The 24,378-nt window shown below is 30.3% G+C and overlaps 1 protein-coding gene across 6 annotated transcripts in view; it reads right to left on the bottom strand.

Annotated features, from left to right (window-relative positions):
- The window catches only part of LOC143252734 (integrin alpha-PS1-like), a 156,252-nt gene that overhangs the window by 45,546 nt on the left and 86,328 nt on the right, over positions 1-24,378 (bottom strand). For all 6 annotated transcript variants that reach the window (XM_076505325.1, XM_076505322.1, XM_076505323.1 and 3 more), the window contains 8 exons: positions 19,439-19,640; positions 14,824-14,908; positions 12,957-13,059; positions 12,061-12,155; positions 9,059-9,213; positions 8,200-8,304; positions 3,882-4,101; positions 2,993-3,142 (listed from right to left, as the gene is read on the bottom strand). In XM_076505325.1, coding sequence (XP_076361440.1) covers positions 2,993-3,142; positions 3,882-4,101; positions 8,200-8,304; positions 9,059-9,213; positions 12,061-12,155; positions 12,957-13,059; positions 14,824-14,908; positions 19,439-19,640 — 1,115 coding nt within the window. The remainder of the gene's footprint in view (positions 1-2,992; positions 3,143-3,881; positions 4,102-8,199; positions 8,305-9,058; positions 9,214-12,060; positions 12,156-12,956; positions 13,060-14,823; positions 14,909-19,438; positions 19,641-24,378) is intronic.

Below are 24,378 nucleotides of genomic sequence, written 5' to 3'. Positions count from 1 at the left end.
ACCTCAATAGGTACATCCCCAATTGCCTTTGAATTCAAAAGGAGTTCACTTTGTTGGGATGTGGATGTTTCAACCAATGTCTCCAGATCAAAGCTTCTTTACTGAATTTGAAGAGCCAGCAAGGACCTCCAGTCCCTTCTGAATATAAAAGGGGACATTTGCCCTAAAGGTTTTTCTGAAAGAGAATTTATGATGAAAAAATGAGGTACAACTGGTGGTACAGATGTTGAAGATTACTCATCAGTGTCTTCAAGACGTGGTCGTTTACCTATTGACTGTTTTTTCACTATTTTATTTAAATTTTTATCAGGAGAATCCATAGGAAAAGAGAAAATTTCAGTGCCCACTGACCCAACCTACCAGGAAGCCCTACAAGGGGATGCACTACAATGTCAAGCAAGGACACTGCAGCATTGCCAGGGTTTTTTGAGCACTATACCCAAACACTAGCATTAGACACAATGTCCACAACACCTGTTAAGAACTTCCAACACTGGTACTTGGTTGACTCTATCCGAAGTGGAACAGCCGATTGACCCAAGGGGGGCCCATCCAAAGGCCGCCTGTCTACGGGAATTCAAGGCCAAAGTGGTGTGTTAGGGTTTGACCCCTCAACCATCAGAATCCTCTCCTCCCCTTCACAGGTCGCCACGCACAGCAAACACATGGGTGGATGTTTAGATCCCAGAGGCGGTAACCTGAAAGAACAGAACCTTCCCTGGGAGGTCCCCTCACCACGTACAGGAATCAACACCAAGGGGAAAGAATAAAGGAAAAGTTTAAATTATTGAATATGGTAGCATGAGTGCATGCATGCTGCACCAGTGCAACTTCTGTAATGTTAGCCAGACATGAGTGAAAGATCAATATAATAAAAATAGTGAATATATAAAAATATATAATGTTATGCAATTTAAACTACTTAGATTACACGTGTTTTTATGTTATAATCTGTAACCATTTTAGAAAAAGGGGCACAATTAAAATTTATTTCATTTTTTTTTTTCTTTTATGGTGTTACAAAGTCAGCCAAATTGACAGGCCCCATATAGATAGGGTGGAGAAAACAAACATTGAAAAATTATTTATGATGTTTTATACATTGCACAAAAAATTTGAGATTTTTGGGATGAATATTATTTTTTTAACCATAACATGAAAGTCACTTAGCACTCAGTCTAGTAACAAAACACTATTTTCACATACAAACATTTAGTAAAAATTCTTCATTAAAAACTTTGATTTTCTGTGCACAAGTCTTAGTTTTTATGGTTTATTTTCAATTTTGATATATTGATATCTTTATAACCTACAATTAATTATCAGCTTTTATCTAAAACTAATCCACAGGTGTTTTTTTATGCATCAAGCCTGTACTTGACCCCTTCAGACGGTTTTGTTTCACTGAACTTTAACACATATAATAGTTATACAAATATTTAAACAGAATGTTTTACATATCTACATAGATTGCAATTTGACAATTATGATTCACCAGTAGTTCCATCAAACCTTAAGAAAATCAGATACAATAGCTTTCATTAAACTTGGCACCTTTTATTTTTATTCAGTGTTATTTCAAGTTTTGAAAATAGTGGTAATTCAACTACATAATGAAGTGTTCGATTCAAACTACATGAGAGATCAAACAATCATTATTTTACAGGCACTCAAGTAGTGTTTATTTGGGTTGTGTTAAGTGTGTGAAACTCACAGATTTACTAATTCTTCCTGAGAATTAGTAGAATTCTCAAACAACTTTACATTTGACATACAAATTATTAATGAAAAAAAATAAATATCTGACTCGTAGTTTGGAGCAAAAGAGTAACTGAACATACAAGGTAAGACAACACACAAAAACAAAGGTAAAAATGTGCAATATGAGAGACTTCACTCATACTAAATGCAGAATCTGAAAGACCTGAAGAAATGTATTCCAGAGTAAGAAAGCACAGCACTATATACCAAATTATAAAGCATAACCACCCTTGGTGTACACTCACCATTTATGCTATTTGTAATCATTCCAACAGTAGATTAGAGGTGATATACACAAGGTATTACCTGACCTGCCAGTTCAAAAGCTTACTTTCCACTTTCTACATAGTGTATTCTGCTAAACAAAAATTTTATCTTGGAGAAAATATATAACACCAAATGGAATTACCCAGAACATTAACTAACTACAACAAATGTTGTAGCCATATTCCTTGGTAAGAATGGTATTGTTAAAACTATACAAGGCTAACAGCCATGACTTTCACTCTTACATAATAAATATAGATTATATCTTTATCAAAGTATCTCCATGTAATATTTTCTAAGTATCCATGCAGTTTCTGCATGTAGTTACAACATTCCCCTTGACACACACCTCAAAGTCACACATGAACTAGTTCTTTTATAAAAATAAAAGTCACATACTGAAAATTTTGTCCTTAAGTCTCAAGCTGGCATGAAGGTGTTTTTGTACATATTTATTGGGCAATACACAAGCTTGTACATCTCGTTTTCTCTAGGATTGTGCGTACACTCTTGGTTGAAGCATGCAGCCTATGAACTTTTGGAATACTTGATTTTCTTTATTTCACTCTGGTATACAAGACATTTATTTTCTGATTTAGCTTTTGCTCTTAATTCTGTAACCCTTACCTGCAGCAGCTACATGAGAAGGAAGAAGACTGGCCAGCTTAGGTAACAAAATGCTGTGAACGTACATGTGCACAAGTAAAGAATTTTTGTTTTAAATTACGTTTGTGTTTGCATTTTTTTTTGCCTTTACTGTCTTGCATTTAGTTTGATCTTCAGTTAGCAGTTCAGAACCTGACATTCTTTTGGAAATTGTTGGCTTTTCTCTTAGACATCAGTGAATCTTAATATAGCATTCTCAATACACATTTTTGTACAGACATGCATATACATATTTGCGTATATATATATATATATATATATATATATATATTAGCAAGCTTATTTTTATTTTGTTTACCTCAAAAGTTTTTGATGCTTCCTGCTGATTGAGAATGGGGTAATTATTTAAATCAGGCAGCTCTTCTCCTTCCTCTATAATAGGAGGATCCTTCTGAACAAGCGAGTACACTAACTTGAACAAAATAGGAGTTTGGATATCTGATTTCTCCTGCATTAGAAAATCAAAAAATGTGAAAATATCCACAAACTACGCATAGATAAAACTTGATACCTCATTATATAATTAATTTTCCTTATTCTTTTAATAAAAAATATATACATTAAATTTTTACCAACAAATGAGTTCTCCAAAACATCACTTAAATATCCAAAATGAATACATAAGAGAATTTTTTAAAACTGAGTAAATCCAGTGTGTAAAGTGAAATAACGAGTATTTATGTTTTTTAAGATCATCACAACAAAGAAAATTTTAGAATTGTAAGAGAAATGAATTACTGATGCAGAATTAACTAAGTTAGGTAAATTATTTTACTAAGGTTATTACTGAAAGACCACTTTTTAACTGTTTACTGATCTTTAGATGTTAATAGGTTGTATAGAATAGACAAAATTTTAAAACGACTTCATCAAATAGATACTTTTATTTTTTATAGGAGCTAAAATTTACACTTACATTTTAGATTTACTTCGCTGTGTACTTTGTTACATATCTAATTTGCTTTTAGTTCAACCTATTGCTCCAAATTAAGGAATCAGTTTCTTTTTCACCAGAACAAAAAGGTGAAGTTTCATAAACAAATTATGCAATATAATATCAGTAACATTTTCAATGAATTATATGATTCAACATAGTAGAGATAAACAATTTCAGACATATACTAACAAAACAAAAATCTTTCAAAGTCACATGGTATTAAAAGGTTAACACAACCAAGAGTGCTTACCTTCAGATAGACCACTTCTTTTTTACACTTTGTCTTTCCAACTGTAACTGTTAGATCATCAACTACAATATTTGGAGTTTCTGAGTCACGAGATGAATTAAAAATTACCCGATAGTATTTAAAAATGAAGGTTTCTGCTTCTATTGTATACCTGATTCTTAAATTAGAACCAGAAGAATCAACATGTTCTGTGATTTGAAAACAGGTACTGAATGAAAAGCTGAAAACAATTAACAGTAATTTTAATCATTTTAAATGCTTAAAGATATCAATAACTAGTGTTAAAAAAACAAATAAAAAATATAACATCTTATAAATACTATTGGCCAGAAATGTTCATATAAATGAGAAAGAAGAAATTAAACTATTCTCATACATGAACTTTAATGAACAAAAGTACAAGTCTTTGTTGCAGTAAGAAGATAAACATTTGTAATGGAATTCACAAATCTAAAATAATCACTCCAAAAGATAGCATAACTATTCCATTCACATTTTGTAGCACTAAGTTATTACTCATCCACTGTACATAAAGCCAAGTCAGTCTCAACTCTATTAACTTCATATTCCATCTCATTTTATTAGGACAAAATCAATTCAAAGAGAAATGTTGAAAATGTTTTATCTCTAACGTAGTTTTGATTTGCTTTTAATTTGTTTTTCACAACATTAAATCAATAATCTCATATACTGTATCAATACATTTGCTCTTAGAAAGCTAGTAAATAATTAAAACAGCTCAAATAATTTATGGTTTTATAATTGGAAAATGGAATATAAAACATTTAATCATTATTAATTTGTTCATACATAGCATTAAAGAATAACTACAAATTACAATAAGAAACTTTAGTAGAAATATACTCAAAATACTTTGAAGAGAAAACAAATTTAAAATGTGACAAAAACTTGGAACTAATCAGACAATACATTTGAGATTTAGCACATTAGTGTACATGGATTCAATTTTTAACTTTGTTTTTATTTTTAACAGATTAATTATTTTTGCAATTAATATCAAATATTTATACTTAAAGCTTTTTAACATTTTAATTCAGCAAAAGTTTTTTGTTAAATAAATTTTAAAATTTACTACATTAATAACAATTACTAGGAAAGATTTTACATTTGTGTACACATATAAGCATTACTCTGCTTAATTAGAATTACACAATTTTGATCAGATTGCGTCTACCAGGAGAATTGGGAGGCAATAATAAAAAATAAAAAATTCAAGGATGCAATTCTAAATCATGTAAATAATGAGTTATAAATGCATTAAGTGTGGTCACATACCATCCTGTACAACCTCCTCTAGCTAGCAATGCAACCAAGTCACCAGGGACATCAAGATATGGCAAAATTGATGAAGTGCAACTTGAAGAAGTCTCTGGGCTTTCATTGGAAAATCAGAGTAAGCAATATGAACCAACTGACAAACCCAACCTGTCAAAGTGACAGGGGGTAAATTATATATGAAATTTTTTGAGTGAAGCATTACCACTTTCCCTCACAATAATGCAAGACCCAGAGACTTAGCTTCTTGAACTAGTAGTAGCTCTGAGAGATTAATATGGAGAGAAGATTTTTCTTCCTTCCAGAGGTCCTCGAATTCCATACCCCTTATACAACTGCCTCATCCTTAGAGAGAGAGAGAGAGAGAGAGAGAGAAAGAGAGAGGTATCAATAAAAAGGTGTATCTATGGATGTGTGGGTGGGAATAAAAAACCCACTGTTGTGTTGTTCCTGTTCAACCACCAACCAAGATTAAGGAGGCAGGAAGTTGACAACATCACCAAACAATTAGATGCATCCATACAAATGTTCCACTGGTTCCATAACAACCACAGAAGGGAATATAGCCCAACTTAAAGAAATGAATAACTTCAAAGAACCCCACATCACCAAGAGATAGAACTGCACATATCAATGAAGAATGAGACAAATGTATTGGAAAAATAACCCATTCCATGGTCTGGAGATGAAAAGAGAAGGTTAGGCCCAATTGAGACAGGAGTTGAAAAACATTTAAATGGATGAAATACTGTATGCAAGTAAGAATAGATGAATTATCTTGATAAGAAAACCAGGAATATAAAGAAAGACATCGGTGACAGTGAGCTTTGTCATCCATAAACCAAGTAAAAAGTGGCACTGAAAGGAAAGAAATGACTCCATTGTAAACCAAGTAGGATGGAGGAAATGATGAGGTTATAAAGGTTGATGACAGGTTGCCAATCACTGATCTTCGTTGGTACTACAAACAAACAGGAACTAAAACCCTCAAGGAGTTGATGCACTCTATGACCACTTTATACAAAACGACCTTGATGTAAGATGATTCTTGGGAAGTGGAAAGGCATCTAATGTAAGAAACAATGAAGGAGAAGATGTAAAACTAAGGACTAATCCTCTTGTAAGAACTTGAATGACCCACTAATCTGTGGCAAAGGATCCTGATACTGACACAAATCATTTGAGTCAAGCTTCTACAGAGCTCAAACCCACAGGATAGGCATTAACATTGTAGTCTATGCTTCAACAGAATGTGGATCTGGAGCAACAGATCTGAAAATTGTAATGGGAGATAAGGAAAGCATCTGGTAGCAGGCTGGAAAAGGTGAGAGGTCTAAATTCAAAATATAAGAATGGAAACAGGTCACATCCAAACTAGATTCAAAGGAATCCAGAATAACTAAAGAAATCGAATCTTTGAGAAAAGGAACTTCTCAGAGATCCCTAAGGAACAAGGAAGGAAGTCAAACTCCTTCAGCCAAGGCATATCTCTCCAAAACATCCTAGCAACAAACCAACTAAAAGACCAAAAAGAAAGAAGCAGATAACCTTACCAAAGTAGAAACAATAAATGACTAAGATCCTCTGAAAACTACGCAGAAGATTTGTGATAGGCCTCAGACAACAATTGCAAAGAATTTCTTGATAACGAGAAACCCACTTAAAATAAAAATGTAGGTCAGAATGGCTGTTATGGGTATTAACACTTATTGATAAGGAGAGAGTTTCTTAACCTGAAGATGACCTAGGAAGATCAAAACATTGTTCTCACCTTATCAATAAAAGTATTAATACTCATACCAGCCATTCTGAGATACAATTGCAAAGAATATATAAAATGCAGAACTGTTATAATAGTCAGAATAGCTTGAGAAAAGTTAATTAAGATAAACAGTAACATCATGCCTAGAACCTCAAATAGTAAGAAGATCTAGACTCAGAGAAACCAAATATGGGTTCTGCAGTCAATGGACAGCTAAGAGATGCTGAAATTATAAATAGGGAGAACAATAGGCATAGCAGCACCCTCTCTCAATTAACCAACAAATCTCCTAGCATGCATAACAATATCTGGCAAAGGCAGAAAGATAAAATCATTAACTGAATGACTTTCCACCAACAAAGAAAGAGAAAAGTCATGTGCTACAGGAGGAATGCTCAACACAGTATAATTTGATGTACTAATTTGCAAAAAATGGTACAGTAGATGAGATGTCTGTCCTTAGCTTGTAAATAGCTGTATGAGCAAAGGAAAATGTCAACATTCTGAACAGTATGCCCATGATCCCCCACAAGGTTATCTTCTGAGAAAAACAGACCTCACATAAGACTCCACCTCTCAGCATATGATGCCCAGGTAACACTAATCTCCAGAGGTGGCTAAGTAGGGGCAATAGGTGGCTCTATGCCAAATGTGAATTTACAAAATATACAAAAATATATCAGAAATAATTTACATGTACATTTAAAATAAAGAAAACAGAAGCTCAAAACCAAATAAGACAGATTTAAAAAAATTAAAAATAAATCATCCAAAGCTTAGGCATAACAAAATCTACTTAACACTGAAGAAGAACCTATAGCACGAATGTAAAACTGTCATCATAATGTTTTGCCTTAAAAAAAAGATGAATAAAAAGTAATAACAGTGAGCTAAAACACAGATCTGGGATAGAGGACAAACTGATGCAGGTGAAGAGAATCCCAAAATTCAACTTGGGCAATATAGTGGGGTATAAAGGTTGAAACAAATGAGGTAAGATGCATACTAATGCTTATATAGCCAGAGAAGAGCATATTTTGCTGGGATAAAGCTATAGTGTTTCAGAAAAATTAATTAATATACATGTGCAACTTGTACAATATGCAGAAATACTTGTGAAACAATGCAAATTTTCAAAATATAGGAACAAAAGAATGTTTAAGCTATTAAAAACCTCAAACATTTGAAACAAATTAAATGTAAAATAACAACAAAATAAATCATGTTTAATACAACGGATGGATAAGATAAAGATCTTACCATACTTGGTCTGACTTGGGATCTTCTATACATCCTGATTTCTGTGGGTCAATACGAGTAAATTTACCAGTGACAGTTGTTCTTATGTCAATAATTGGCCTCGACCTACATTTATAATACAAATAAACAATATAATTATCTATATATATAGTCTTTAAACTATATCCTTTAAGAAAATAAAACTAATTAAATTACATTGAGCATTTGTTGTATAAGAAAATCTTTAAAAACAAAAAAATAAGGCTCTTAACTGTTCTTTCCCCACAGAGATATGTAAAATCAAATGTGTGGGAAATGAATAATTATGATAGACTGAGTTATTAAAAAATGCCTTACCAGCAAATATTTGTGACTTAACACTCTAGTTCAGTTGATAGAGCCCTTTTCTAGAGAGCTAAAAGTCTCAGGTTTGAGAAATAGCCAATGAAATAACAAAAAGTGGAATTACCACAAGAAAAAAACTGGTACCAAACATGAGGCTTTATGTTTGATAATGAATAAATCGTGTTAGTTTGAGTTAATTGTTAAAAAGCGTCATATTAACAATTTCTTGTTAATTCAGTTAGTCAATTTGCCTAATGTGCAAAAGATTAAGCTCAAACCTAAGATGAGGAAATAATAAAAAATTACCATATATTTACCACACATTTTAAAATTGACACTTAGCAGAAGGAAAGAGTATTATCTTTTGATAAATTTAATTTTTAAACAGTTAAAAACTTGACCACAAAAATAACCATTTTTTTTAATAATTTCACAATATATAGAAACAAAGTTAAGTACAATATTTAAAAAAGCAATATATATTTGTTTAAAATGTTTATGTGGCTAAATCAAGTGATTCTCCATACTTTCTCACCTCAGTAAAATAACTGTATCACTTTCATATGCTCCTACAAGAAGGTCTGGATAGCCATTTGAATCCATGTCCAAACCCCCTGATAAAGAGTATCCAAATGTTGTTAACCTTAACTTTGGTAGAGCTTTTCTTGGAATATCTGATGGTTTGATAACCTAAATGTGACAATATAAGTGTAAAAAATAAAAATATCCCTGGTTTTATGCTCAGGGTCCTACAAACCAATATACATGTAGTAAGTTCTGTAAAGATCATTTTGTAAAATTATACACACACACACACATTCATTCATATATATCTGATGTTGAAATGTCTCTACAAAATATTGGTTTTTCATAAAATGTAGTTCAAAGTTGTTATTTAACAATTTTCTCAGGCTATCTTTGACAAAAATTTATTTCACATTTGATTTTCTTTCCTACCTTCCCCACCCACTGTTCACACTCATTTAACACAATAATTTAAGAATCCAAGTTCTTGTGTACTGGTAACTTCTAGAACTCATTGTCAAAAAAGAATTAAGCAGTATCTATCCAAATAAGCAAGTTATATATCAAGCTTTAAAATATCCTAAGATATCATTGAAATAGTGATAATAATTTAATTATTCTTTAAAATTAAATATATTTCTAAAGTTAAACTCGTTGGTATTTTTTAAAATGTTTGCACCTCCCATTCTGTTACACAATTATGCAAAACATTTTATAACAGCACTGAGGTTCTAATATATTTCTTCTAGTTTTATTCATGGAATACAAGACTTCATAACTGTTTTCTTTGATTTTGAGCTAAATGTTGTGGTCTGAAGTTTGTTTTGGCTCAAAAAAATTTCAAGTCTTCTACATCGTCAAATTTTAATAGAAAGTTTTATTTTTCCAACTACTTCAGAAAATGTCCTCATAATCATAGACTATTACTTAGTAAATTAATCATAGCTAAGGAAGATTCTATGATAGAACTAAAAAAGATATGTATTATGCCACTAAGTTAAATCTTTTAACCTGGAGAAAATAAACTTTTAGTTTTGTGATGCTATAATCAAACAAGAAAGACTGAGTATATACTTTTTGTTTGTTTGTTAAATGCAGACTCAGATTTCTACCTTTTTATTTTAATATTGTATTCTTCTAAATTTATCAGTTATTTCAGAATGTAGTTTTTACATAACATGTCATATGTAAAATCTAAATTACACAAAATGCAAAGGCAACAGAAAAAGTAAAACATCTGTTTCTAGAATTGAACAAAAACATTAACTAATATAAAAATTAAAAACCTCAAAATAAACTTAACAGAGGATGAACAAAATAGATTTTACAAGCAGAGAAAGAAGAAAAGTTTTATCAAATCATAACCGAAACAAGAAATAAAAGATACTATTTATAAATGGTGTTTTATACGATATTAAACTTATTCAATCACATTCTGCTAGTATTTATCTTAATAATTAATCCAGATATAACAAACGTTAAGACTCAAATAATTTGACCTTAAACAATTTTAAAAATTAAAATTGTTATTATTTATACTGATTATCTCATTACTAATGGTCTTTCAAGCATTTTGAGCTGTAATAATAAGTTGCAGGTTTTGTTGTGATTTAAATTTTACATCATATTTTTATCATTATGTATACATGTTTGAGCTAACACATCCACTTTAAAGCTGCTCTCTCTTTTTCTTGGATATTACATTTGATATTTTTCAGCAGCTACATAAATATTTTAATTTTTCTTACTATGATAAGATATAATTCCTATAGAAAAATAACTTAGTTTTCTGATTCTATAAATCAAACAAGTCTGAGAACATATTTTCCGTTTGTTGTTAAGCACAAAGCTCCAAAACAAACTATCCATACTGTGCTCACCATTACCACTGAGCCACCAGTACTTTGAAAAAAAAATCTTAAAGAAATTTCTTTTTTCCAATCATAAATCAATTATTAGTAAATTCTTCATTGATATGGAAGACTATGATACAATTAAAAAAAGCTATGTATTATGCCTCTAAGTTTCATCTCTTAACCCTTGATGCTACACTGTACATTATAACCATCTGCCACACAAAAGCAGTGTCAGACTGAATTTGGTAAATAACGTTTCCATCTTAAAATATAAGGTTACATTACTTTTCTATTTCACTTCAGTGTTTCTAATGAAAAACAAAAATTATCAGTTTGCTTAATAAAATAAACTTTTAAAAATGTCACACCACTAGATGTCATTTTACAGGTGGTATTTTACTGTGGTATATAAACAGAATAAATTTCTAACTTATTTTAATATTGTATTCTTCTAAATTTATTTCAGTGTGTAGTTTTCACATAGCATGTGATCAAGAAAGTTATTAAATGAATGTTTGTTCTAGTTGCCTTGTTCTTGTCATTCTATTAAGTCACAACTGTTCTGTCCATGATAGGCACAGTTATAATACTGTATACTGTGCAATTTTGCAAGTAGCAATGTCTTTCAATGGCAGTTCAGGTGATATCTCAAGATTACAACCTTTCTGATGGAATGAGAATGACCATTTATTTTAGTAGCACTAGTCATTCTGAATAAATCCATTACCTGTGACATGAGGAAAGTTGAATTTAAAACAGTCTAATAGATTATCTCAACCTTACAAATTTTGGCATGGTGTTACCTGATCCAATAGTACTATAAGAAAGTACACACACTGTTTGTGTTTGTGAATTAACAAAGACTGCTCATTTAGTTAACCAAGTCAATTCAGTTTTACTTCAGTATATCACACAACCTAGCAAAATTAACTTTTTAATTAAATTCAACACCACTACAGTATTACTGGTAAATAAAAAAGCAGTCAAACTTCAATTTCAACTAAGCTTTTACACTGAGCATCACAAGCTATGCAAATGTGAATATTCTCTGCTAATTTTTCTAAAATAAAGCAGTGACAATTTAAAATTAGCTTTTATTATTAGTATTTCATCATATTGAGTAATATTTCAATATTTACAAATTTGGTATATGCACCTGGGCAGCTTCAGTAATAAGGCCATGAACAGATCCAAGATGAATGTAAACTGCTCCACTACCATTTTCTTCATATGGTGCACCAATAGCTAGATCTACATAATAAAAAAAATATATTACAAGTGTCCTACTTTATTAAATGTTTTTATTCTTACATATTTTAAATAAGCAATCTGTTATCTTCTATGAAATACAGTTACATAGATTACCAATAAAATTTAATATTTGGAAGGAAAATTATGAATTTAAAGAGATTCCTAATAAAATGTGTAAAAACTATTAAGACTAGTATTAATGTTAATGCAAGTTTTGATAATTATTTCATGCTAATAAACAAAAAACTTACATAAAGATAACAAAACACAAAGAAAAATTCAGTAACAGAGTGAAATCTGAATGCACATGTATTTAAATAAAAATCTGTAAGAGAGAAAAACTGGTCAAGAACTTAGCCTTTATTAGAACTAAATTTCTCCACTCTTTTTAGCGATATCAATCAGGTTTATAACTTCAAAAAAGCCTTAAATGTGATATATTTCTGATATTTTTAAAATATTTATGCATTTTGTGTGTAATACTTCTCTACTTTTAAACTGATAATCAAGCTTGACTACTATACTTTATGTTTCGTATTCCTCTTCATAAAAATATGTTAGTATATTAATTTATGTCAAAGCAACATAATATTCCTACAAATGTATGTATTGTTTTGGTTATACAAAGAGCTATCTTACACAGTTTTTAGTGTAAACTTACAACAATAGCATAAGAAAATAAACTTATTACAAAATCATAAATCTTAAAATTCAATGATAAGACTATTCTATGTGATTAAACTAATTTGTACACAATTACTGTTTAACAAACAAAATGTACATTTTGTCTTTCTTATTTACCATTATATCCATCTTTGTTTAAATCATTTGCACCTGACAAGGCCAAACCAAAAGCAGACTGTACCATTCCTGTTAATTTAACAGGCTTTGGGTCTTTAAAATCCTAAATAAAGAAATAAATAAAAACAGACTTTCTATTCACTAACCTGTCAAAAATTTATTCAAATAACCAATAATATTGTTGTTAGATATAACAAATTTGAATGTGACTGGTCTTCAATAAGTTTCCTATTAAAATAATTTATTTGATAATAATTACATTAATGAAATTTCACTTAGCTTACAAGGATTCAAAAGCATTGAGATTATATGCACTCAAATAAAGTAGATATTGTTTCCAAGAATTAAACTGTGAAAAGATAGAATTCCAGATAAAAAAAATCTTTTTACAAAAAATGCAAGTCTTGGAGAGAAAATAGCTAACTTGAATTTCTAGTTGAAGTGAGTTAGCCTACAGTAATAAATATTTTATGAAACAACTTAAGAATAATTCAAAGTAAAGCCTATAAAGTATTTTTTTACTTACAGTAACCTAAGTGCAGAGTATAACCTTTATCATTAACCTAAAAATACTATACGTGTACACAATCTACTAACCCAAATTTTAAGTTTTAATCTAGTCATTATTTATCTTTGGTAAATTTATCAGTCAAACAATAAATGTGAAAAGTATAATTTTATCTTATATTTTTATAAAAATTCCAAAATGTTTTTTTAATTCATCATAAACTGATTTGAATACTTTGAAAGAAGGCATGACATGACCGAGTCTGTATAACTAATACTTAGTAAGCTATACATTAAGTTGTCATTTTCATTCTGTCTCTAAAATGAAATAAGCAACATATTGAAATTTTTCTTCTATACAATACAAAATAACAAAACATAAGTCAATTTCTGTGAGATGAATATTAATTACTTCAATGTTAAAAGACTTATCATTAAATGCATTGGAACATATATCACAAGAGAATCTTGCAAGTCTCACAAAAATTGGGTTAGCACTGATCATATGCTTTTAGCATGTACGTATCTTTTCAACATATTCATTTTAAGCTTATGCATAAAGTATATATATATTACTGGTTCTAAAATTTCCACATTCATGCCTACTATGGTGCTCAAGTGGACAAAATACTAATGACATTAAACATAAGTGGAACCTGTTCCTCAACAGAACATATAACTGATACCTTAATATGTAATAACATCATTGTAAACTGTGCTGTGTCCCATAAAATAACTGCACTATATTAGGGATGCAACATAAAATGCCCTAGATTATATAATTCCCATAATTAACCAATACTGCATTAGCTCAAGTTAATTGAAGTAAACATGACTTTTTGCCAGTATGTATCAATATTACTATCCTCACTTTTTGTAAGGCAACCCATAGCAAGAAAAACATGCAGTTAAATAAAGCATTGGATATTGTATGAAGGAGAATCTTGTAAATAAGAATACTTTTCAAGCAAGTTTGTCTAGAAATAAAAAACTGAATAAATAATCATAAATGCATATTAAACATAAAACTTATAATAGAAGTGGGTGCAACCATACAATTTTCAAAAACAGATAAACAAACATTATCACAGGAATAATTAATTATGCCCATTTACTACTATTGAATAAAATACAAACACTTTTCAATGCTTTCTTCGTTCATGACTATGTTTTACATACATCAAAATTTACTTATTTGTGGAACTAGCATCCTGTTCATAGTATTGTACTTTATTTATAACTGAATAAATTATAGAAAAACATTTCTATTCAAATACAGATATGTATTCTACTGGCTCAGGGGAAAATAAGAGAATAAAATCACAAATCTGATATAATAGTCAAATGAACATTAACATACATTCTCTGTATTGATGTAAATATACACAGCTCCTCCTTTTGTTTCACTGAAATAGAATGGAGCTCCAACAGCTAGGTCCAAAGCTCTGTACAAATAAGGAACTCTTGAGTTCTGATAACAAGCTATTAAGAAATTTCTTTTCCTTCACTTACATTGTTAGTCTAGAACTACTTTATTAAGCATGGAAAACAGCTGATTTGTATAATATGTTAAAAATATCACTCATTATTGCTGGTATTGCTAGTTTCAGAACAGGTTATTACATTTAATATCAGGTGCAATAGAAATCTGCACTAATTCAATATTGAAATGCTGCTAAGTAAAAGCAAAAAACGTTTTAGGATGAAAGAAAATGTAAGAAATTTTACTCATGAACCCTAGTCTGTATGTTGCAACAGACAACCTGTTGACGTCTGTTCACCATTTCATTACAAAGTATGTCAAGACATACATCTAAGGTTCAAGTTAGCCTAAATGTATAGTTAACACTAATTTTAATCTCAGGGGCTTTTGTCTTGTGATATTTTCAAAGTCAGTTTAATGATATTAATTTCTGATAATAAAGCTAAAGTATTTTATAAAGTTTATGACATAAAAAGGGGTTGTTCCATAAGTGTTTATTATTGTAAAACTTGATTGCATTTTGCATATCCTCATCAACTATTATTTTAACTGAATTCTGTTTATTAATAAGAAATAATACAAACTTATTCCACAGATAACTCTTTTATCAATCACATGTAATGAAATAAGTTGTATTAAATGATTCTTTATAAGAAATAGTATCATTATTATTTGTTACAGTGCCAAATTAAGTAACAAATTTTGTTCTTTTTCATATTTTTAAAAAGACAATGCTTTAATGCACAATAAAATTCAGATATATAAAACTACTTAAATTTTGTTTAATAATTTACCCTACCCCATGACTTCTAATTTAAAATTACCCAATATGCATTTTATTTCAGATATTGGTGAAATTTTTCAAAGTATTTCTATGTTACTCTCAAATATGGAAAAGTGTACCTTGGTTTTAGCAGAAAGTTTTATATCACAGCCAAATTGACAAAATTATACATTTTAATTTGATATTAACTAGTTTCTCAACTTGTCATATTGATTTCAGTACTTTTATTACTCTTATATCATACTTTGTATGCTGTTCATTTATATTAAGAGTTTAACCATTTATTAGTAATATCATTACAAAAATATTAAGCTACATGTAACTAGAAATAAATCAATTTGTTTAAAATTGTTTTATTTAACTTATGATATTACACACACAACTTGCATGTTTCTGCTAGTATGTATCAGAGTCTTGTTTTTGTTTGTAACTAAATCTACAAAGTTTATACAGGAAGATTTATTGTCTCCTTATAAGCCTCTCATAAAACATACTTTAAATAGTATATTAACTGTGGTGATGAATAATTAGATGACTCTAATGTATCTATATTAAAATAGTTTTTTTGTCTTCTTTGGATTTTCTGTACACAGCTCTTGTTGCTAACATGCTATGTAGCTCTTCATTGGTTGTGCACATTGACATGCAACTGTTATAAAACAAACTACACAGGAAGTATGAGGCAGACATGTATAAACTTCACTAATCTTCAAAAGATTATCACTACTTTCTTTCCCTCCTACAAATCTAATTAATCCTTTATCAAAATGCAAATATTCTAGTTTTTAGACTTAACAGTTCAATGACACCATTCAGCAACAAATGTTTTTCCATGTTGTTTCCAAAAACTTAGAAATTGGGCTTGTAGGACAGTCCAGCCAAGAAGGTTGACCTCACCTATACATTTTCAATTTGAATTTCGTAAAGGTCACATTACAACTTTGACATATTCCTTCCACGATTTCTCATGGGATGGGCAAATGGTTATTTATCAGAATAACTCAGACTGAAAATATTTCTCATTTTGTTATCTTTGCTTCAATAGGGAATCAGTGGGTGACAGATTTTCGAAATACAAATTTGTTGTGTAGTTTAATTGTTGCAAATTGGTGTCATGTTACTCAAACATTTGTAATTTTTCACTGTTTTAAGTGTGTATTGTTCCATCATAACACATCACAGTTTATAGAAAGTTCTAGACCTCAGTCGGACAATATATATGTAGGTGGCCAAGTTAAGCAAGTTAGTGAAAGTATAAGGAAAGTTAGACTAGATGTGTGTTTAGCCTTAAGAAGCAACTTCTAAAACAAGTTTCACAGCTTGTACTGACTTAACAGAAATAAAGGAGAATAAAATTGCTTGTCAAAAGGTGTTCTGAAATGGTTTTTAATGTAAAAAATTCGTTTAAAGCTCCAGATATGACTGTGGCGATTAAATGTGTTACAAACATTTGTATACATGTTTTATCTGTTTTGAACACACATTACTTTAAAACAAGTCGATTGTGCTGTCCATTCACTGTTGAAATTTACTGCCAATAAATCACAGACACCTACTGCAAAAAATTGTAACCTTACTAAACCTGACAACCACTTACCAAAATGTTGTAGAAAATTTTCTAACCATACCTATTATAAGCTGTATTTCTCTTTTAATACATGATTGTATTTCTGTGAATCATAAAATATCGTGTGTAAAAAGAAGGCAAACTACCATAAAAACCATAGACTTTGCCGACAATTTAACTTGTGTAAGAACAGTTCATGATACCAGGAAGTAACCTATCGCAGTCATTACTATCACTTTAAGAACCTCATTTTCCATCTGTTGTGGAAAAATGGTTACAGTATAGAGTTAATCCTGAAAACATGGATCTAGTACAAATTTCTAGATAGATTCTTTTGGCAGGCATTCCCATAATGTTTAAAAATGCATCTGAGAGTTTTATAAAACCACAAATTACATGTCATTATTACACAAACATAAGAATATGTAAATATATTTTATATTTAATATTTGTTCTGGTAAATTAAGACCACAATACTTTCAATAATTAAAATGTTTTCATTCAAATTAAAAGAACTTAAATTCTAAAAGAGATATATAAAGACAATTTTATATTACAAGTGTATTACAAGTAATAACTATTCAAGCATAGTTGTTTCTATTACACAGAAAACATGGATACAGTGGTTATAATTAAAACAGTTTAAACATGCTAAAAAGAAAAATTATTTAACTCAAGCTATTTCTCTGACAAAGTTAAAAAACCTTAGGCCTGACATATAAATAAATTATGTCACCCCCCAAAGAGAGAGAGAGAGAGAGAAATATTGTTACATTTTTTTCTTTTATTCTTGTGCACTACTCCATTTTTAAGCCAACTATATAAAAATTTATAGGGCACAGTTTTCATTAGGTTTCTGGTTAAGTTTCAGGAACGAAATATCAGACACTACAAATCATATATTTTGGCCTGTAGTTCCTTATTATTTCCCTTCATCCCAAAAGTATATTTGGCATAATATTTTTCAAACACCACAGACTAAACATGCAGATTTGTAATTTGTTACTTTTAAAAATTTTTTGATCAGTATAGTAAAGACTTTGTACAACAAGACCTTTCAAGACACACACACAGAGAGACAGACACACACACACACACACAGAGACAGACACACACACACACACACAGACAGACACACACACACACACAGAGACAGACACACACACACACAGAGACAGACACACACACACACACACACAGAGACAGACACACACACACAGAGACAGACACACACACACAGAGACAGACACACACACACAGACAGAGACACACACACACACACACACACACAGACAGACACACACACACACACAGACAGACACACACACACACACAGAGACAGACACACACACACACACAGAGAGAGACACACACACACACAGAGACAGACACACACACACACAGACACACACACACACACACAGACAGACACACACACACACAGAGACAGACACACACACACACAAACAAATGTAGATTTTGGATTTGTGCCTTTTTCAAAATCTCACATGGATCGGTGGTCAAAATATTTTACAGAATTAGAGTTTTTAGCCAGCCATTCCTTTATATTTTAAACAATCTAGGTAAGACTAAATACAGATACCTTGTACCTTCATTTTAAGTTTAAACTGTTCAAAGATAAAAAATACTTGAAATATATCACTAGAAAACTGAACGTAGATACATTTCATACATGTTAATATTGCATGGGATTGTTATTAAACGTGTTTTGATTCTCACAGTGCATAAATATATATTGTGTGAAAGAGTAGATCCTATTCACAGAAACTGAATGTTCAACCCACAAAACTATAATTTACTATGCTCAAAAACATCTTTATCATGACGTCTCAAGTTCACACTGTGCTAAGTTTATATCCCTCCGAAATATACACAGTGATTAATATCCCACTTTGTCTTGAATATGCCATTCTCTCTAGAAATGTATTGTATTCTATGAATGTTATTCAATAAGGTGAATGGGAGAAAGTCTATTGTAATGGCTGGAAAATGTTAGTCTTTCTAGTTAAGAGCTGTTATCACTTGAAGCTAATGTTTTTGTCAAGGTAATATATAGTTTTTCAGTTGTTGTTTTTTTTGAGATAATAGTATTGTAAAAATATCATGAAAGTGAAACTTACCCATCTCCATTGATATCTAAAGATGCCATTGCATAACCAAAAGAAGATAAAAACTGTTCACCATCTAATACACGCTCAACTAAAAAGATATTATTTGTGTTTTTCTTGAAGAACACTACTTGGCCTGTACCATTAGATCGTGGGGCTCCTCCCACAAAACTAATGTGATTTCCAAAGAACCTTCCTCCTGTAACTGACATTCCTGTAGAAAATTACAACAAAATCACTAATATGTGGTGAAACTGAAAGGAAAAAAGATTGTTCAAAATATGAAAAATAAATTAAATATTTCTAATATTTTTTATATCAACCCTCAAAATACAAAAGTGCAAATAAAATATTACAAAGTATTAAACTCACAATTTCCATAACAATGAATTAACTAACTGCATACTTATTATGTAGCTAATGACATCCATCAAAATTGTGTACATTTTATATAAAAATATAAATGCTTGTCTAAAAATTGTTTCATGCAAAAACAACCATAAACACAAATAACATTTTCTTTCATACAGTTGGAACAAACTGAGAATTTTTATTTATATTGTATAGTTTTAAGCAAACAGATGCCAACAACCTTTAGTACTATTATGACTTAACTATATAACAAAGTAAAACAAATGTATTTTATGTATACCATTTATCCAGTTAGTTGGTTACTAATGAAGCAATATGTGTTTGGGTACATGTTTAATATTTTTTGTACAAATTATGGTCAAATGATACCTCACTCGAAAGTATCCCCTACTTATATCACTATTTCAATGAGAACATAAATTTCTATTTATGTCATTTTACCTCAAGTCATTTTTAGAGACATATTCCCCAAACATAAATAAAGGACTTTCTGTAATCAAGGAACACTCAACAATCAGGATTCTAGTTAAACCAAACTCTCAGGTCATGTATGCACAATGATTTGTTGAAGTGCACAATGTAAACAAGTGGTGTACATCATAAAGTTAATAACATTGAACTTTTTTTCCCTTTCTCTTTTGTTAAATTATACCTATGAGAACTTAAAAAAAAAAAAAGTTGAGAGAGTTGAGGTCCCTTCACTATGTTGTGAAACTTATTATGAAGTCAGGGTTCTTTCTGGAGTCCCAAAGTAGGAAGTCTAAATTAGAGTTAGTGTGAGGAAGCATCTTCAATACCAACATATTAAAAAGTAACAAAAAGTGTAACAAATAATCATAATTGAGAAATATTCCAACCTACAGTGGAAGATGTCCAAGGGATACACAACATATTAATATTTACAAAATAGTTAACAACTGAGCAAGAGTTAACAACAGGGTAACAGAAGTATTTAATATAAAGCTCAAGTCTGGGTAAAATAACCTAAAGAGTACATAGTCACACTTTCAGCATGAACATTTAAACATCAACTACCTGCAACCAGTAAAGTGAGAAATCACATTAAACAAATGTTTAAGTGCAGTGCATATGTTTTCAAATATTTAACAAGACAATAAGGTAAGATCTGAAGCATAAGCATATGTAACTAAAAATTTAAAATAGAAAAAGAGATGAACATGCAATTAGTCAGACAGATGTATATTAAATTACAGAAATAATTCAAGAAAAACATTTTATAGAAGTATAGAATAAACTAAAATGTTAAAGACATTACTATAGATAATAAACAAAATGAATGGAGTCAAAACATGCACTTCAAAATATTCAATAGCCAAACTTGATCCTCCATGATTAGTATAAAATTATTTATCACCATATCAAGATTCCAGCAATCCACTTCCACCTTGATGTTTCTTGCATTAAAATGTTTGTTTGAAAAACTAAACATTTAATTATACACCTTCATTGGCTTAACAAAGTAGGAATTCCCATATTTTTCTTATATAATACAATAATACACATATTAATTTTGCTATAACTTTTATTTACCATCTATAAAGACTTTAGTGACAGACAAACAGACAGAGGAATAACTTTACATGCATAACATTCTAAAGTCAAAACATGTAACATAAAAAAATATATTACCCAGCCTCAAAAATACAAAGATGTTTGAAATTTAAATTTTTTTTTTTGAAGGAAAAGGAAATTGCAGAGCATTTACATGGATCCCCACATATACACTCACGTCTAAAGAATTTAAACAACTTTATGATGGCTAAGGCCTTAACAGAAGGATTTGTTCATAATTATGAAAATTGTAATTAAGTGCTGCACCCACTACCTAATTAGGAGAGACCTTCCTATAAAAGAAATAGAAATGACTGCTAAAGGGTTTATATTTCATCTGCTACACCAATATAGAAAATGTTTGTTGTTAAGGGAAAAACTACACAATAGATTATTTGTGCTCTGCCTATCACAGACAGACAAAAGTAAGAGTTGTCCCAGTCTAGAAATGTTTCTGTATAACCCATGAGAGGAGCTATTCACATGAGCAGAATAGAAATTTGTGTCTAGCTTAACTTGAGATTAATAACAACTATTGACCAAAACATTTAACCAAGATAATTATGGTACATCACCCTTGTAAACGTTGTACAATACTGCATTGTTACATCCGAATTCTCTTGATCTTTGTCTTGTGTAAACCTGCTCCATCTTCAGCCAGACAGAAACAAAGAAGCTAAAATTTGCTGTCTTTCATTACTCCACACACTTTGCAACTGACTCACAGGCAGTAATTCATAAAATTCAGAGTGGATAACAAAAGGCAAAGCAAGTGCATGGTAAGATCATCATCTGGATGTATCCACCAAGCTGCACAGGAGTAAAATTAAACATAAAAGCTGACAAGCTCCCAGGAGAACCCTCCTTATCAAAAACAATACTGACAGGAAATCAACCACTTCTGCACTGATAAGGTGAAAGCAGTAACCAAGGAAGGTCTTCAGTGTCCTGATGGTATAAGACTGTTGAAAAAGAATGAATTGTTATCTCTTGCAAGACAGTCGTGCATTCTTCACATGAGGGGTAAGTGCTACCAAATCCTTTGGATTGTTACCCAGTAATCAACTCTTACATACTGTAGTGATGGTGTTTGAAGTCTTCTGAGCACTTAAATGGGCATAATTTTGAGATGGTCCCATAACAGCATAATTGTTTATGCAATGATAAATATATAACCTTAGAGAATGAAAAAAATGAGACCAGAATTGTAATAATTCAGATAAAGATATAAAGCCTGAAATATTTTATTGTAAATCAGAATATGAAGACATCAAGTGTTTTTTGTTTTGTTTTTTATTTATTTTGTATCCAAAGGTCCTTCATAAAAGATCCTAACAATTGAATATTTTCCTCTTTAAAATACAAAAACTGTTAAAAGCTGATCTAGAAAAAATTAATAAAAAACTATCATAATACCATTTATACTTTTAAAAGCCACTACAAGTAAATAATAGAAAAATAAATCCAAGTTTGAAACCTCTTTTGTAGTTTGACTGTCTAAAGAAGAATAAACCTCAAGATTCGTGATATGTAACTTGAACTCATCAGCTAGTGGAAATGAAACAAAATTTATCAGTAAGACAAAATATATTAAACAACCCTCTGGAAATCTGGGTCTTTTCTTAGGAAAAGAATAATTCAAATATTTAACTCTTCACAAACTTATACAAATAACCCCCCTACCCCTTATCATGTGAATTTTGAGATGTTACAGATAAATCAACTACTTACTCCAGAACAACCACAGTCCCTCAAGAAAGAAAAATTAGTTTTATGGATAAAAGAACCACCCTAAAATACTTGAGTTATATTTGGGCACACCTACAAATGACCCTAAGTTTGAGAATGATAAAACATAGATAAAATCTGATGTAAAGATCTGAACCTTGGATTAATAAATTTCAAAAGCTGTTCAAAATTTGTTGTTTTGTAAACAAAAGAGGAGCCAACTGTAGCTCTTACACAAAAAAAAAACTTCAGGATATCAAAATACTTCTCAACAAGAATCTTACATGCAACATAACCAAGAGCAAAAATTGACTACCTAGACAAAGACATGTAATAAGCAGATAAGAAAAAGTGAAGTACATGCAACATAGAAACACTGGCAAGTGAGTGTGCAATCTTGGTTTAAAGGTAGTAAAATACTATGAAGAAAAGTGAACATCTGGTTGTAGACAAGCAAACTGAGAACATGATTACCAAGCAGGTAGCACAAAGCAAGTTGAATTCACTTCTCTATGTACAAAAAATATTAGATTGATATTTTGTTTCAATAGCAATTGAATAGTGAGTTTTAGAAACAAATGCACTACAGGTGATGAAAGAAATGTAATTATAAAGGTAGCACAAGACATGTGGCATGTCATGCAGACCTAATTACAGAGCATGGTTAGTGATTAGTCTAAAAATATTAACAAAATAATTTCATTCACCTCATATGATACATTATAATTAAGAAAATGTGGTTTCACTTTTACCAATGAAATGCAATTATTTCACATGCATACTCAAATAGAGAGGTAAAATACTTCACATTCATTTGATAAATGCTGCAAGAAAATAACTAAATGTTATAGAAAATGTAAGAAATTCTACTTGAAATTGAAATATGAAAAAGTCACTCATTAAAGCACACGTTTATTTGTTTTATGTTTCTATGGGTAAAATTGTAGAAAGAGGATAATGTAGTCTTATACACATCATAATAAAGATATTAAAAAAATTAATAAAATTATAATTCTAAGAATTTGTGAATGAAAGTGAAGAAGAATATAATATGTTACCTACACTAAAGCTACCACATATAGTTCTCACAAAGCCTTTCACCAAATATAAGTGCTTATCTGCCATTTGATATAAGGCAAACATTAATGTACAAATAAATAGTTTCAAAACAAATATGGAATGCAAAAACAATCATAACAATAAATGTAATAAACAGATTTAACTTGATTCAGCTAGAAGAAAAATTTTGAACGTACATTATGTGATCATATGTACAGACA

This window comes from Tachypleus tridentatus, chromosome 6, assembly GCF_004210375.1.
Source record: "Tachypleus tridentatus isolate NWPU-2018 chromosome 6, ASM421037v1, whole genome shotgun sequence".
Lineage (NCBI taxonomy): Eukaryota > Metazoa > Arthropoda > Merostomata > Xiphosura > Limulidae > Tachypleus > Tachypleus tridentatus.
Note: the sequence above shows the minus strand (reverse complement) of the source record. Positions and strands in the feature narration are given on the sequence as shown.